This window comes from Anomaloglossus baeobatrachus, chromosome 5, assembly GCF_048569485.1.
Source record: "Anomaloglossus baeobatrachus isolate aAnoBae1 chromosome 5, aAnoBae1.hap1, whole genome shotgun sequence".
NCBI classification, from domain to species: Eukaryota; Metazoa; Chordata; class Amphibia; order Anura; family Aromobatidae; genus Anomaloglossus; species Anomaloglossus baeobatrachus.
The window spans coordinates 102,094,867-102,112,859 of NC_134357.1; the positions used below are offsets into that span (position 1 = coordinate 102,094,867).

Below are 17,993 nucleotides of genomic sequence, written 5' to 3' on the forward strand. Positions count from 1 at the left end.
TTAGCCATAAAGTGAATCTGTCACCAGGTTTTTGTTACCCCATCTGAGAGCAGCATAATGTAGAGGCAGAGAACCTGATTGCAGCCATGTGTAACTTACTGAGCTGTTTGCTGTCATTTTGATAAAGTCAATGTTTTATCTGATGTAGATCTAGCAGTTATACAGAGCTCATGAATATGCTGGACTACTCAGCAGCACACTAAGTCTTGTAATGATAATCTACTGCTAACTAAACCGTGATTTTATCAAAACTACACTAAGCAGCTTCTCTACATTATGCGCTCAGATTAGGTGGCAAAAACCTGGTGACATTCCCTTTAAAGTGCTCGTTGGGAGTATGATGTGATAAATTCATTAACACTGCATGTCACTTAATGAATATAGTGAATCTTCTCAGTGGCATGTGCCTTGACAGAAATGCTACTCCAGTCAAACATGAGTAAGCCCCCCTTCACACAAGTGATTTCGGCATGTATGACATCAGTTTTCATTCGTACCAAAGACACGGACATACACAGACCCATTAAAATCAATGGGTCTGTGCACACATCAGTTTTCTCATGGACAAGTGTCAGTGTGCTTCACACAGTGACAGGTCAGTTTTTTTCTGGCAGCACGGGTGTCACATGGACTATACACTGATGTGACCCGTGTGACATCAGTTTGACATGTACCGGAGAAAACATGTGTCTTTGAAATAACATGAATTTCTATACTCACCTGTCTTCAGTGATGCTGTCTTTGGCGCTGCTGTCACTTGCTTCCGGGCCTGCTCATTATGCTCCTGAGTATTCACTGCACCATGGACCCAGAAGCAGCAGCGCTGGAGACCGCAGTGCTGGGGGCAAGCAAGTGTAGACGTTCCTGCTGTTCGTGTGCTATCACAGATAGCACACATGGAACATACACATTGAACACACACACACAGACACACACCCCACAGACCGTGAAAAACGTGTGTTTTTTTTATCATGGACGTGTGAAGGGGGCCTAAAAGTGTGAGGAGCTGGGTAGGAATCAGGGTGCAGCTACACGCCGATCAATTTCTCCAAAATGATGTGGCCCTTTTTATGGCACAAATGCTACTCCAGTCTAAAGGGTGCTCTACACGCTGCAACATTGCTAGCGATCTTGTTAGCGATGTGACACGCCAGATCGCAGATTTGCCGAGATCGCACATATGTCATTTTTATTAGCGCCGGTCACATGTGCAATCTCAGCAAATCGTATGTGCGATCTGGCGTGTACATCGCTAACGAGATCGCTGGTGATGTCGCAGCATGTAAAGGACCCTTAAGACTGAAGTAACTTTCTGCAGCAAAAAAGAAAATTTAGAAGGGGCATGCATATCCGCACCTTGGCTCCTTCCCACCTCTGCCCATTTTTGCAGAAGTCCTTCAAAGTGGCTTAAGCCTGCTTTACATGCTGCAGTGTATCTTACAATGTGTCGGCGGGGTCACGTCGTAAGTGACCACATCCGGCATTGTAAGTACATTGCAGTATGTGACAGGTACGTGCGATTGAACGGTAAAACGTTCATCACATACACATCGTACCTGTCTCTAGAATTGCACGTTAGATTGTTCATCGTACCCGGGGTAGCACACATTGCACTGTGACACCCCGGGAACGATGAACAGATCTTACCTACGTCCTGCGGCTCCCAGCACACAAGGGGGAAGGAAGGAGGTGGGCGCTTAGCTCCGCCCCTCCGCTTCTATTGGCCGGCTGCCGTGTGACGTCGCTGTGACGCCGAACGTCCCTCCCACTCCAGGAAGTGGACGTTCGCCGCCCACATCGAGGTCGTATGGACGGGTAAGTACGTGTGACGGGGGTTACTCGTATGTACGGCACGTTCAACAAATTGAACGTGCCACACATACAATGGGGGCATTGCAAATCACTTACGAAATCGTATGCGAAATTGCAACGTGTAAAGCAGGCTTTAGGAACTCCAAAAGGAGCACATTTTATCCGTAGCTCCAAATTGCACAAATGTTGTTTTATGCCCACTTAGTGCCAGGTTTCACAGGATACCCTCAGAACTTTCAAAGCCCATGACTCGATGGCAGCATTGAAGGGACCAACACGGTCAGGCAGGCAGTTATGTGGCATGCGTGAAAATTATCCAGTGAGCTAAATCAAATCATCATGGTGACATTTTCTGTAACGAGAGATTGCAAATAGACTTGATTTAAAAAGTTTTACATGCTCTAGAACATTTCACAAGTCCTCATGATAACATTTTATTTTTATTGCATATTTTTTTCCCCAAGTGTAGCACATTACTGAGTATCTCTGGACACCCCTCATTGGGACTGTACCAGGAATGGACAAATTACAATGAAGACAGTTGTGGCTTAAATATAAATATACTTTAATTAACAGTTCTGGAGACGAGAGGACAAAATAATGGTGAAAACCGATACGCATGGGAAGGTAGGTCAAAAAACATTGGAGCAAACAATTTGAACAACATGTTTAGAAAGTTTTTTTTTTTTTTGTTTGTGTTTTTTTTATATTAATAATAGAAGACACCATAAATAGACAAAAGACATTTCAGATCCATACTGCCCAGCATCAATGGTAAGGCTATGAATACAAGCACAACACAATTCAAGTGTTCTATTTGCCTTTACTTTTTGTCACCTTTTTAATTGTCAAATCATTGAATTTTTTTATTTTTTTTTTTAACAGTACAAATATCAACTTGTGAATACACAAAAAAAAAAAAAAAGGAAAAACACAGAAGAAAACTCTGTTTTACAGAAAATACAGAATAGATATATATAGGAATATATATCAATTATAGATAGATTTCTTCATTCTTAAAAAACTATTATATCCTGTACATTGGCAATCATATAATCAAATACTTTTTATCCTTTTAAATAAGGTCATCCTTTTAAATAAGGTTAGAGCGGGGGAAAAAAAAACCCAACAGGTGCGCGACTAAAACCTAATAGTAACCTGACTATCATGGAGTATCAAAGGCTAAACAGGTCATGTGAAAATGTACAAATGGGTGGAGTTAATTGTCGGTAACACCTAATAGCTTTTGTGCTATGCTTATGTGTGAGGGGCCCCTGAGCTCTCTCCAAGTCATAACCGGATCAACTAACGAGTTTTACGTGCAGTTGATGTTCGGCTTTATATTACTTGCTGAGAAGCCTACCTCAGCTGGAGTAAGTAAGCAGGTCTCCAGTCACATCCAGCTAAAACTGTAGAGTTAAAGTAGAACTCAGAAAATCTGTATAAATTGACCTTAAAAGTTGGTGTGTTCAAGACTAGAATTTTATTTTTCTCTCTCCCAGAAATGGCACCACTATCATCCTTAGGGTGCACTCACACCAGCCTTATGACTCGCAGGAGTATCGGATCGTATCACCCGGCATGGCCACACACTCTCCAGACAGGAGCGTCTCAGCTGCATAGAAGCATGTGGCCGTGACAGGTGATTCGATCTGATACTCGTGCGACTCATACAGCTCGTGTGAGCGCACCCATAAACCCGGTCCGGCCTTTCAGTTCATCACCAATCTCGTTACCAGGGATTAGCGGCAATACCACAAATGGCACAAGAAAAAAATGCCGTAGAATTGGAACAAAAATAAATTTGAAAGTGATGTATTAAAATGGTTTAATAATCCATTTGGACGTGATGATGCATCAGCGAGTACCAGTCAACAAGACACAAATCGTCAAGAAAAGATGATGGGGTAGAACAGTCGCATGATCTTATAGATCATGGTACTAGCAGCACGTAGGTTGTTTACAAGGGGCAAGGTGTTGACAATTTTCTGGTATACACGATACAATTACTCAACAAAAACAGCACACTGCTCGATCGTCTGGTTGCAGACGGCTTGTTAACATGGGCGGATAGTCAGGAACGAGCATTTTTACAAATTCTGTTCACTGATTATCTGCTGGTGTAAATGGAAAATTGGAGCAATGGTCTAAGTAGTTAATTTATTAATCAGAAGAGGACAAAGGCCACCTGGAGTCAGTATCCCTAGGAGAACATGGAAGACCACCTGGAGTCAGTATCCCTAGGAGAACACGGAAGACCACCTGGAGTCAGTATCCCTAGGAGAAAGCTGAGCTGCCAGACAATTGTGACAAAGAGCTGCCTTCTGGAGAAATATGCAGAAATTCTCCATATAGGCAGCCTGAAAGGCAAACGCTAGGGAGAGTCATCAGGAATTGGGAGACCAGGATGTTTTTCTTTTAGAAGTTTCTTTTACATAAAGGATATGTGCACATGGCATCTTTAAAAATTAACCTGTTACTCCTTTTAATTGCTCCAAGGTTTCCGAAACCTGAATCAGGTAAAAGCTGTAACACAATGGTTCATGTGCACAGCAATGTCATTTTTCTTAGCTTCTTCAGGCGGATTCCACCTGAAAAAGACGACGTGTGCATACATATAAAGGCTGTGGGAAAACAAAGCCTTTTTTTTACCCCGGTGGCAGAGATGCCAAGTTTCCCCCGGCGAAGCTGCATCAGGAAAGTGCCATCTGTTGCTTTCGTGAAGCTGCTTTGCCAGCAGTATGGCCGTTCTTGCAGTGCCTCCACCGCTGGCATCTTTTCCTCTATACTGTGAAGTAGAGAGCGCGGGCAGCTTCCATGAGGAAAGAATGTGCGTGTCACTTCTGTTAACCACTTCTAAATTATTGAACCCTGAAGTGGTTAAAAGACGCAACCTAGGACGGAACATGTGCACAGCATTGTCATTTTGTCATTCCAGTTCCATATGTTCATTTTACATAAATCTTTTTCCTTTCAGGCAGATTCCCGGTGTAATCCGCCAGAAAAAGACATCATGTGCGCATACCCTAAAGGCTACTTTACACACTGCGATATCGGTCCCGATATCGCTAGTGTGGGTACCCGCCCCCATCTGTTGCGCGACACGGGCATATCGCTGCCCGTGCCGCACAACATCGCCCAGAGCCGTCACACATACTTACCTGTCCGGCGACATCGCTGTGACCGGCGAACCGCCTCCTTTCTAAGGGGGCGGTCCGTGCGGCGTCACAGCGACGTCACTGAAACGTCACTGAACCGCCGCCCAATAGCAGCGGAGGGGCGGAGATGAGAGGGACGTAACATCCCGCCCACCTCCTTCCTTCTGCATATCAGCCGGGAGGCAGGTAAGGGGAGCTTCCTCGTTCCTGCGGCATCACACGCAGCGATGTGTGCTGCCGCAGGAACGAGGAACAACTTCGTTACTGCTGCAGTAACGATTTTTAAGAATGGACCCCCATGTCGCTGATTAGCAATTTTGCACGTTTTTGCAACGATGCAAAATCGCTTATCGATGTCACACGCAACGGCATCGCTAATGCGGCCGGATGTGCGTCACAAATTTCGTGACCCCAACGACTCCGCATTAGCGATGTCGCAGCGTGTAAAGCCCCCTTAAGGCTATATACCCACAGGACAATGTACCCGTCGACTTGTCCGCAGGGTTACCGCAGCTGCTACCCGGAATCCGCAGCTATCCATAGCTGTGGGATTCGAGCATTTTTGTTGCTGTAAACCTGCAGGACATATGCGGAAATACCTGTGTATTTCCCGCCCTGTATCTCCATAGTGGGGGAGCGGGAATTCCGCAGATATTTCCGCATGAATAATTGACATGCAGTTATATGCAGCTGCGGGACATCCGCAGCATATTCCTCAGCCACACATACCGCACCATTGATACAGCACTCCTCAAATCCCATAGAATAACATGGGAAGTGTCTGTACTTGATAAGTTTTCCGCGGCAAAATCCGCGGGTACGTTGTTCCGTGGGCACATAGCCTAAAAGTGTTTTATAATATAACAAACCTAGATATATTTTCTGAGAATCCTCTTTTACATAATGAACTCCACCCATAATTACATTTTTAGTTTTTGGTACATGTGTGATAAATCAGAAAAGTGTAACAAAAATTGAAAGATTCTTAATAACTGCCTTTCACATATTTTTGGTTAAAAAAAAAAAAAAACAGTTTTAAAAGAAACAAATAATGAATGGATGTCGTAGGTTTATAATTTGTAAAGTGTCATTTTACGCTCTGAAGAGATCAAATTATACAATAAAGTATGTAATAAAGTGTTTTCTATATGTGTGAATGCAAAATATATGTAATAACATCTCCATATATATCTATAGATTTTTATTTATTTTTTTTAAATGTGATATGGAATACTTTATTTAAAATCAAAATGATTTAAGACTGCCGACTGACCGTACAATCAAGACAAGGAAGGCACTAGAAACGTTACGAATCTCTCCCGCATTTAGATCTTTTCTGATATGTAAAAATCTTTAAACGTTATCTTTATTAACATCATTTTGAAAAATAAATGTAGGAAATACTTAGAAAAATTCACTTTACAACTGAGGTTCTTGTTTCTTTTTTTTGTACTTTCTGACATTGCTAAAGATTTTTACAAAACCATATAGTTAACTAAAACCATTCATTGTCATTGTTTTTCATTTTTAACACAGCATTGCTGCAACAGGTAGAAAGATTGGAGAACGCAGAGCTGCAGTCCCGCAAAAAAAAAACAAACAAAAATGAAGTCAAAAAGTGAAAAAAAAAATAAAAATAAAAAAAATTAAATAAATAAAAGACGCTCCACCACGAACAAATAACCGTGAAGTGAGTGATGAGTGCACTTGATAATGTGAGAATCTTAAGAATACAAACTATCATGGACATCTTTTAACAAAACAAAAATAAAAAAATTAAAAAAAAAGGGAAAAAATGTTTTTTTACTAAAGCATAGCTTCTTACTTTTGTGGGATTGCAGCACAAGGTTGTTCAGATACTTCAAAAGCCTTCATAGAGACACCGATTACAAAATGGCTTTGAGCCTGTTATTCATGGTAAGTGGTATGAAATTATGTTTTCCCAAGAAAATAATGCTTTATTCCCAGACACAACTGGAAAGAGACGCACACCGGATATAAAATCTTACTGGTTTATGTGGTTTCTTCATAAACAAAGAAGCATGGCTGTGGATAATGTGGTTCCCACGTGGACAAGAGATTGTGTACAGTCCATCAGGCCTCATGCACATGTTGAGTATTTAGTGAGTTTTTTACCTCTATTTGTAAACCAAAACCAGGAGAGGGTAAAAAAAATATATATATGTACACATACAGTATAAGTGGTGTCCGTGTTTCTATTATACTTTTCCTCTGGTTGTTCCCACTCCTGGTTTTGGCTACAAATATTGAGATAACTACGCAACATATGCACGCAACCAAAGAAGTTGAAATCTTGTTTGTTTCCAACGTGGGTCCTTTGGAGAGTAAATTATCACAGTGCTGACCAGATAAATGAACAGGTCAGGGTAAGTTAACAAAAAGAGGGATGATAGGCGTTTGCGTTTATGGCATTGACCAAGTTCTTAGCACTTCTGAAAGCATCCGGACAACCGTTTGCCTTTTGTAGTAGTTGTTATACTTTATTTATTAGTCTGGAAAATGCCGCCTGCCTAGTAGGCAGCAATGACCAAGGGATGGGGATGGGCCAATGATAAGACCGAGGTACAACACCGTTAACATTACTTTCAAAGTACTGGAAAGGTCTGTACCACCAGACCTGTGACAGGAGGTTTGATGGTGTAGCTTCTTTTAGCACCTGCAATTAAAAAAAGGGACAGTATATTAAAAAAGAAGAACGACAGTGTCTACAGGTGGTCTTTGTGAAGTATCTACAGCAGTATCAGTGTATCCCATGTGATGTATACAGTAGAGTCTCACTGCCTCCTATATGATGTATATAGTAGTCGAAGTGTGGATGTAACCAAAAGTCTCAATGTATTCTATGTGCTCTACATACATCATTCTCTGTCTCCTAAATTATGTACATACAATATTCTCAGAGTCTCCTATGTGATGTATATACAGCAGTCTCAATGTCTCCTTTGTGATGTATATACAGCAGTCTCAGAGTCTACTATGTGAAGTAGACACAGCAGTCTCAATGTCTCCTTTGTGATGTATATACAACATTCTCTGTGTATGCTGTGTGATGTATATACAGCAAAGTTTTTTTATGTACACAAAAGCCTCATTGTAGCGTTTTAGTCAACATTTTCCATATTATTGATTACAATCTTTGGACTTACTCAAGAATTTTAAACCACTCTCCGAGTGGGCTGCTGTATAATGAGGATTATTATGCTATAATTTTTTGCTCTATCGAGATCACAAAATTTATGCATAAACTTTTTTTTTTGCTCATCAGTTTTCATGTGTATTTACTGTGCGGTCCAAAACAATTATTCTTTTTCTGACATGGCCCAGAGACGCCAAGAGGTTGGACGCCCAACCACCTATTTACTGATCTTTGCTGGATTGGCAGGGCACATGTTTAGAAATGCCACTATCATTTATCACAATCCTCCTTTTATAAAGAACGAGATTGGAAAACCTTTTTAGTGCGGTCAATGAATCATGCACTCACTGACTTAAGCTTTATGTATACACATTTATGTCTTGTGTATTTAATAACTCCCTCCGCAATACAAACAATGTTAAAAAAAAAAAAAACGTTTGCCAACTCCTGCTTCAACCTTGTCAAAACAGACAGAGCGAACCACATTCCTTAGAGGGAAAAGACAATTAAGAACTTTTCGTACAAATCGATGACTGGAATCAATGAGAACTGAAAACCTCAACTCAAAGTGTTCACAGATCACTAACGAAACTTGCGACAAGTGGATATTATGATCCTATTGAACTGTATCTTGGGGAGTAAGTAAACTTTGCAATAACTTTAAACATATGACTTGGGATTGTCAGGATAGAACCGGAAAAAAAGGATTCAAAGCGGATCAAGACATTTAAGGGTATGAGCGTACGGCAAATTTTTCAGATGTATTCTGTCTAGAACCCCTCCTGGAAAAGCACTCTAAATATGCAAAAAAAAAAGTGATAAATCTTTGCATAGCAATGTGAAGACAACTTGCTGAGCTTCATTTAATGGCTTCAGGACTTCAAAGATGAGAAGCGGTTAGGGTAAGTAGGCACGTCTGTATTCTATTCCGCAGCACTTAAGTCACTGCATGTGCGTTTCAAAACGCAGCCGAAAAGCTGCGTTTTGAAGGCATTGTGCATGCAGAATTCATGTGTTCTGGAAGCTTGCACTGCCATAGACCGAGTGGGAAAAGCATCCGGAATGCACAAAAGAAGTGACATGTTGCTTTTTAGAACGTAGAGTTTTGGCAAAATATTTCAGCAGCCGAATCGCTGCGTTCTAAAACGCAATGTGCGGATGGAATTTGCACAATCATCATAGATTGTGCTGGGGATGCAGGACGCATGCTTTTACGCAGCAGTGCTAATTGCAGCGTAAAAGCATGAAAAAAAAGCCCACGTGCGCACACAGCCTTAAAGTCACAAGCACTTTCTTGTGGCGTTTTCCCACTTGGAAGACACTCACAATAGACAATGGAGAAAAGACGTTGAAGAAGACACTTCAAGAATAAGTTTGACAGCGTTTAACTGAAGCTTCTTTTCCTGGAAAAAAAAACCCCAAAAAGGTGGCTACTCCAGTGACTTATTTTTGGGGGGACGAGTTGTGAATACTTTCATACTTTCTATGTGGCAAAAAAAAAAAAAAAATAAAAAATGATCCTGTACCACCATTTTACGAGATCAGTTTTTTTTACTTTATGTTTTTTGTCTTGTATATTGGCAGTAGATTTTTTTTGTAACAATTTTAAGGTACATACTATTTTTTTTTATAGATTTTTAGCAGTGATGAGCGAGCACTACCATGGGCACAACGCGAGCACTTTGAGTATAATGGAAGTCAGTGGGAAACTCGAAAAAGATCTTACAGAAAAATACTCGAGTTCCCTTTTGACTTCCATCGGGTATTCGAGTTGCGCCAATCCAAGCATCCAACGGCTTTTAAGTACCGAGCATGTAGTGCTTGCTTATCACGTAAATGTACATTTTTCTGTTTACAACATTTATTGGGTGGCACGGTGGCTCAGTGGTTATTACAGCAGTCTTGCAGCGCTGGGGTCCTGGGTTCTAATCCCTCCAAGGACAACATCTGCAAGAAGTTTGTATGTTCTCCCTGTGTTTGCATAAGTTTTCTCAGGGTACTCCGGTTTCCTCCCACACTCCAAAGACATACAGATAGGAAATTTAGATAGTGAGCACCAATGGGGACAGTGTAGCCAATGTATGTAAAGCACTGTAAAATTAATAGCGCTATATAAATGATGATTATTATTATTTAAATTAAATGCATCAATAATAATGAATGGGTTTATATGTTTAACAGGGAAAAGGGGAAGGATGATCTGAATTTATTTTTTAAATATTTTAGAAAGTAACTTTATTTCTTACTTTTTACTATTTTTTAGTCCCCTTAAGGGACTTTAACTTGCAATCGGCACATAGTGGCCAATGGGTGCTTGAACCAACACCCCGGGTCGGATTGAAGGACCTAAATGTCAATTGATAGCGGCGTTTATGACGTTAACGGCAGTGATTGTCACTAGTGCCAGCAGCTGTTAGGGTATGTGCGCACGTTGCGTACTAGCCCAGCACCGTAAAAGGTGCGCTTCAGAGCGCAGCTGAAAAGCTCCGTTCTGAAGCGCATGGTGCCGGCGAGAACGTGCGTTCTGCCTGCAGCTCCTCCCATAGACAGAGCAGGAGCTGCCGGCAAAGCGCACGGAAGAAGTGACGTCACTTCTTTTTGCGCAGCGCTTCGGCAGTAGCCAAAGCGCTGCGCTCTAAAACGCCACGTGCGCACGGCCCCTGCACAATCTCCATAGACTGTGCAGGGGACGCAGGACGCATGCAGTTACGCTGCGCTACAAAGCGCAGCGTAACTGCATGAATTTACGCAACGTGCGCACATAGCCTTAAAGACAGATGTCAGCTGTGTAATATAGCCGACAACTGCATGCTGAGCTCTCTAAACACCCTGACACGCTCTATGACAATAGTACATGAGGGAGCATTAAGGGGGTTAATAAAATCAACATTACTCACTCTCCGCAGGTACAGCATTACCGGTCCGCCACGGTCACCGGCCTTTGATGAGAGGCTGCAGTAGGTGATGTCTTTAGTAGGGATGAGCGAACGCAAACAGTAATGATCGAGATTTGTACCAGACACTGGTGTCTGGGGCTCAATGTTAAACTTTCTTAAAAAGTCTGTGTCTGAGTTTGGAGTTCAGGTGCAATTCGTATGCTAATAAAAGTTTGTTTAAAGCCTGCAGGGCAGTCAATCAACAAGCTTTATTGCATAGGCAAGATTCCTATATATTGCTGTGAGCAATAAAGAAAAAAAAAAAAATTACGTGGGTTCTCACCTATTTTTGTTAACCAGTGCAGGTAAAGCAGACAAATGCAGGCTGTAGCCCTCAGCAATCTGCTTTACCTTGTCTGGTTATCAAAAATAGAAGGGACCCCAAGCTGTTTGGTTTTTTTTTTAATTCTTCATCTTCAAGAAAAAAAAAAAAATCCTTTTTTTTTTTTTTTTTTAATTACAAGCCAAGGTAAAAGACAGCTGGGGGCGGGTATGATCAGGCTGGGAAAGCCCATGTTTATTTAGCCCTTCCCAGCCTAAAAATATCAGCCTGCAGCCGCACCAGGATTGGTGCATCCATTAGAAGCACCAATTCTGACACTTCATCCAGTCATCCCGACTACCCTAGTGTGGTGGCAATCAGGGTATTACTTTTAGGGTTATCACCTGTGAATTGACAGCTGGCATCAAGCTCAAGTGTTAGTAATGAAAAGAAATCTATCAGACACTCCCCATTACTAACCTGGGAAGTGTAGCGTTAAGAAAAAAAAAAAAAAATACTCCTACCACCCTGCACCACACCCTTGTTCACCAATTTATTAATTAAAAAGAATCCTCAAAGTTTCAATGTAATCCAATGGAGTAATGTACCACAATGCCCATAGATTCCTATGGGGCCTTCTTTGGATTACATCGAAACTTGAGGATTTCTTGGAAATTCAAATTGATAAAAAAAAAACGAAAAAAATTTGTTTAACTCTACACTTGCCAGGTTAGTAAAGAGAGATGTCAGAGAGGTATATCTATTACTAACCCCTGGGTATGATTCCAGCTGTCAATTCACAGCCGACATTATACCTCAAAAGTATTACTCGGAATGCCAATGCACCAGAAGAGACGGGCGAAGCACTAGATCTAATGGATGTGCCACTTCTAGAGTGGCTGAAGGCTGCTATTTTTAAGGCTAGAAAGGGTCAAATAACCATGCGCCTTCCCAGCCTGATAATACCAGCCCCCACGTGTCTACTTTACCTTAGCTGGTTATCAAAAATGAAGGGAATTTTGTTTACTTACCGTAAATTCCTTTTCTTCTAGCTCCAATTGGGAGACCCAGACAATTGGGTGTATAGCTACTGCCTCCGGAGGCCGCACAAAGTACTACACTTAAAAGTGTAAGGCCCCTCCCCTTCTGGCTATACACCCCCCCGTGGGAGCACGGGTCCTTCAGTTTTAGTGCAAAAGCAAGAAGGAGGAAAGCCAATAACTGTTTCAAAAACAAATTCAATCCGATAAACAATAATCGGAGAACGTAAGTTATTAACATGAACAACATGTGCACCCGAAAAACAAATACCCTCAGAAAAACAGGGCGGGTGCTGGGTCTCCCAATTGGAGCTAGAAGAAAAGGAATTTACGGTAAGTAAACAAAATTCCCTTCTTTTTCGCTCCTAATTGGGAGACCCAGACAATTGGGACGTCCAAAAGCAGTCCCTGGGTGGGTAAAATAATACCTCGCGATCGGGCTGTCAGGCAGCCCTTTCTTACAGGTGGGCCACCGCCGCCTGCAGGACTTGTCTACCTAGGCTGGCATCCGCCGAAGCGTAGGTATGCACCTGATAATGCTTGGTGAAAGTGTGCAGACTCGACCAGGTAGCCGCCTGGCACACCTGCTGAGCCGTAGCCTGATGCCGTAATGCCCAGGACGCACCCACGGCTCTGGTAGAATGGGCCTTCAGTCCAGAAGGAGTCGGAAGCCCAGCAGAACGGTAGGCGTGAAGAATTGGTTCCTTGATCCACCGCGCAAGGGTGGATTTGGAAGCTTGCGACCCTTTATGCTGACCAGCGACCAGGATAAAGAGTGCATCCGAACGGCGCAGAGACGCCGTGCGGGAAATGTAGATCCTGAGTGCTCTCACCAGGTCCAACAGATGTAAACCCTTTTCAAATTGGTGAACTGGATGCGGACACAAAGATGGTAAAGTGATATCCTGATTGAGATGAAAGGAAGATACCACCTTGGGAAGAAACTCTGGAATTGGACGCAGTACTACCTGGTCTTGGTGAAACACCAGGAAGGGAGATTTGCAAGATAACGCCGCCAGCTCTGACACTCTCCGAAGAGACGTGACCGCCACCAGAAAAGCCACTTTCTGTGAAAGCCGAGAAAAGGAAATCTCCTTCATAGGCTCGAAAGGTGGCTTCTGGAGAGCAATCAGAACCTTGTTCAGATCCCAGGGTTCCAATGGCCGCTTGTAAGGGGGAATGAGATGACAAACCCCTTGCAGGAACGTGCGTACCTTAGGAAGTCGCGCCAGGCGCTTCTGAAAGAATACGGATAGCGCAGAGACTTGTCCTTTAAGGGAGCTAAGCGACAACCCTTTTTCCAACCCAGACTGCAGGAAGGAAAGAAAAATAGGCAATGCAAATGGCCAGGGAGAAACTCCCTGAGCAGAGCATCAAGATAAGAATATCTTCCACGTTCTGTGGTAGATCTTGGCGGAGGATGGTTTCCTAGCCTGTCTCATGGTGGCAACAACATCATGAGATAAACCTGAGGTCCCTAGGATCCAGGACTCAATGGCCACACAGTCAGGTTCAGGGCCGCAGAATTCAGATGGAAAAACGGCCCTTGAGACAGCAAGTCTGGACGGCCTGGTAGCGCCCACGGTTGTCCTACCGTGAGATGCCACAGATCCGGGTACCACGACCTCCTTGGCCAGTCTGGAGCGACGAGAATGGCGCAACGGCAGTCGGACCTGATTTTGCGGATCACTCTGGGCAACAATGCCAGAGGTGGGAACACATAAGGTAGTCGGAACTGCGACCAATCCTGAACTAAGGCGTCTGCCGCCAGAGCTCGGTGATCGTGAGACCGTGCCATGAAAACCGGGACCTTGTTGTTGTGCCGTGACGCCATCAGGTCGACGTCCGGCATCCCCCAGCGGCGACAGATCTGAAACACGTCCGAGTGAAGGGACCATTCCCCTGCGTCCATGCCCTGGCGACTGAGAAAGTCTGCTTCCCAGTTTTCCACGCCTGGGATGTGAACTGCGGATATGGTGGATGCTGTGTTTTCCACCCACGTCAGAATCCGCCGGACTTCTTGAAAGGCTTGTCGACTGCGTGTTCCCCCTTGGTGGTTGATGTACGCCACCGCTGTGGAATTGTCCGACTGAATCCGGATCTGCTTGCCCTACAGCCACTGTTGGAAGGCTCGCAGAGCAAGATAGACTGCTCTGATTTCCAGAACATTGATCTGAAGGGTGGACTCTCTCTGAGTCCACGTACCCTGAGCCCTGTGGTGAAGAAACACTGCTCCCCACCCTGATAGGCTCGCATCTGTCGTGACCACCGCCCAGGATGGGGGTAGGAACGACTTTCCTTTTGACAATGAGGTGGGAAGAAGCCACCATCGGAGAGAGTCCTTGGTTGCCTGAGAGAGGGAGACATCCCTGTCGAGGGACGTCGACTTCCCGTCCCATTGGCGGAGAATGTCCCATTGTAGAGGGCGCAGATGAAACTGCGCGAAAGGGACTGCTTCCATTGCTGCCACCATCTTCCCTAGGAAATGCATGAGGCGCCTCAAGGAGTGGGACTGGTTCTGCAGGAGAGATTGCACCCCTGTCTGCAGAGAGCACTGCTTGTCCAGTGGAAGCTTCACTATCGCTGAGAGAGTATGAAACTCCATGCCAAGATATGTTAGTGATTGGGTCGGGGTTAGATTTGACTTTGAAAAGTTGATAATCCACCCGAAACTCTGGAGAGTCTTCAGTGCCACGTTCAGACTGTGTTGGCATGCCTCTTGAGAGGGTGCCTTTATAAGTAGATCGTCCAAATACGGGATCACGGAGTGACCCTGCGAGTGCAGGACAGCTACTACTGCTGCCATGACCTTGGTGAAGACCCGAGGGGCTGTTGCCAGCCCGAAAGGTAACGCTACGAACTGCAGGTGTTCGCTTTCTATAACGAAGCGTAGAAAACGCTGATGCTCTGGCGCAATCGGCACGTGAAGATAAGCATCCTTGATGTCTATTGATGCTAAGAAATCTCCTTGAGACATTGAGGCTATGACGGAGCGGAGAGATTCCATCCGGAACCTCCTGGTTTTTACGTGTTTGTTGAGCAACTTTAGATCCAGGACGGGCCGAAAGGACCCGTCCTTCTTTGGCACCACAAACAGATTGGAGTAAAAACCGTGACCTTGTTCCTGAAGAGGAAAGGAAGTCACTACTCCTTCCGCCTTTAGAGCGGCCACCTGCAGCAGAGCATCGGCTCGGTCGGGCGGTGGGGAAGTTCTGAAGAAACGAGTTGGAGGACGAGAGCTGAACTCTATCCTGTACCCGTGAGACAGAATGTCCCTCACCCAACGGTCTTTGACCTGTGACAGCCAAATGCCGCCAAAGCGTGAGAGCCTGCCACCGACCGAGGATGCGGAGAGAGGAGGCTGAAAGTCATGAGGAAGCCGTCTTGGTAACGGTTCTTCCTGCTGTCTTTTTTGGGCGTGACTGCGTCCGCCAAGAATCTGAGCCTCTCTGATCCTTTTGAGTCCTCTTGGACGAGGAGAATTGGGACCTGCCTGAGCCTCGAAAGGACCGAAAACCAGACTGACCCCTCCTTTGTTGGGGCTTGTTTTGTCTGTGTTGAGGTAAGGATGAGTCCTTACCCTTGGAGTGTTTAATGATTTCATCCAAACGCTCCCCAAACAATCGGTCACGAGAAAAGGGCAAACTGGTTAAGCACTTCTTGGAAGCAGAATCTGCTTTCCATTCTCTCAACCACAGGGCTCTGCGCAAAACCACGGAGTTGGCTGACGCCACCGCCGTACGGCTCGTAGAGTCCAGGACAGCATTAATCGCGTAAGACGCGAATGCAGACATTTGAGAGGTCAATGGTGTCACCTGCGGGGCAGATGTACGTGTGACCGAGTCGACTTGTATAAGCCCAGCTGAAATAGCTTGGAGTGCCCATACGGCTGCGAAAGCTGGCGCCAACGACGCTCCAATAGCTTCATAGATGGATTTCAGCCAGAGCTCCATCTGCCTGTCAGTGGCATCTTTAAGTGCCGCTCCATCTTCTACTGCAACTAAGGATCTAGCTGCAAGCCTGGAGATTGGAGGGTCCACCTTGGGACACTGGGTCCAACCCTTGACCACGTCAGGGGGAAAAGGATAGCGTGTATCTTTAAGCCGTTTAGAAAACCGCTTCTCAGGATAAGCGTGGTGTTTCTGGATTGCATCTCTAAAGTCAGCGTGGTCCAGAAAAGTGCTTAATTTACGCTTGGGATATCTGAAATGGAATTTCTCCTGCTGTGAAGCTGCCTCCTCCTCAGTAGGAGCTGGCGGAGAAATATCTAACATCCTATTGATGGACGCTATAAGATCATTCACTATGGCGTCACCATCCGGTGTATCCAGATTGAGAGCGGGCCCAGGATCAGAATCTTGATCAGTTACATCCGCCTCATCACCCATAGATTCGTCCCGCTGGGATCCTGACCAGTGAGACGAAGTTGAGGGCCCCTCATAACGAGCCCGCTTAGGTTGTCTGGGACTGTCGTCCGAGTCAGAATCGTCACCCTGGGGTGCATGTGACACCCCCGGAGCTTGGAAGTGTTCCAGCTGAGGGGGACCAGGGAGCAATGATGCCCCAGTGTCCATGGTCTGAGTTACTGGTCTAGACTGCAATGTTTCAAGAATCTTTGACATGGTCATAGACAATCTGTCAGCAAAAGCTGCAAACTCTGTTCCTGTCACCTGGACAGCATTCACAGGTGGTACACCCTGGGTCACGTCCAGCAGAGGCCCCGGCTGTGCAAGTTGCACAGGGGCCGAGCACTGCACACAATGGGGGTCAGTGGAACCTGCCGGTAGAGCAGCCCCACATGCGGTACAGGCAGCATATAATGTCTGTGCCTTGGCACCCTTGCGTTTTGCGGACGACATGCTGTTGCCTCCTTGTAATCTAGGAGGGTATATAGCCGAGAATCACCAGCGACCGTACAGTACAAAGTATTTGCAAACACAAAATACTCAGTATACAAACGGCACAAGTGGGGGTGAGCCCTTGAGGGCTGCTTACCGCCCGCTGAACAGCGGGTATGAGGCCGTAGAATCCCGTGTCTGGGTCTCCCCGTCTCCCCTCTGCAGCTCAGCGTGCAGGCAGGAATGGCTGCCGGCGTTCTGTGAAGAGGGGCGGACCGTGGGCGTGCCACAAACAAAGAGCGGGAAACTGCGTCCTACTGTGCCTGGTGTGAGGGCTGGAGTATGTAAAAACGACTCCAGCCCTCAGCGCTGATGCTCTGTACAGCGTCCCGCCCTCCTCCTGACTGGCAGGTGCGGAGGCGGGAACGAACGAACTAGGCCGCAAAAGCCGGGGACTGTAGTAATAAGCGCGGCCGTGATATATGCACGGCCAGCGCGGAAGTCCCCGGCGCACCACAAGTCCCAGCCGCGTCGCAGTCCCAGCGGCCGGCGCGACCGTTCTCCCTGAGTCTACCCACTCAGCTAAGCTGAAGTGAGGAAATGGCACAAGCGCAGCAGCGCTGTTGTCCCCGGCGCACTAACACACCCAGCAATGCTGCGGTGTGCGCGCGTATGCACGGGGACACAGAGTACCTTGACGGAGCAGGGCCATGTCCCTGACGATACTCAGCTCCAAATCCAGCGGCTTCTCCAGGGGCTGCGGATGGAGCACGGTCTCTGTGCCTGGAGA

General features: G+C 45.3%; 1 protein-coding gene across 4 annotated transcripts in view; it reads right to left on the bottom strand.

The window, feature by feature from the left end:
• Positions 1-2,331: 2,331 nt before the first annotated feature.
• SGMS1 (sphingomyelin synthase 1) overlaps positions 2,332-17,993 on the bottom strand; it is a 415,891-nt gene continuing 400,229 nt past the window's right edge. For all 4 annotated transcript variants that reach the window (XM_075348726.1, XM_075348727.1, XM_075348728.1 and 1 more), the window contains one exon: positions 2,332-7,647. In XM_075348726.1, coding sequence (XP_075204841.1) covers positions 7,465-7,647 — 183 coding nt within the window. In that variant the 3' untranslated portion in view covers positions 2,332-7,464. The remainder of the gene's footprint in view (positions 7,648-17,993) is intronic.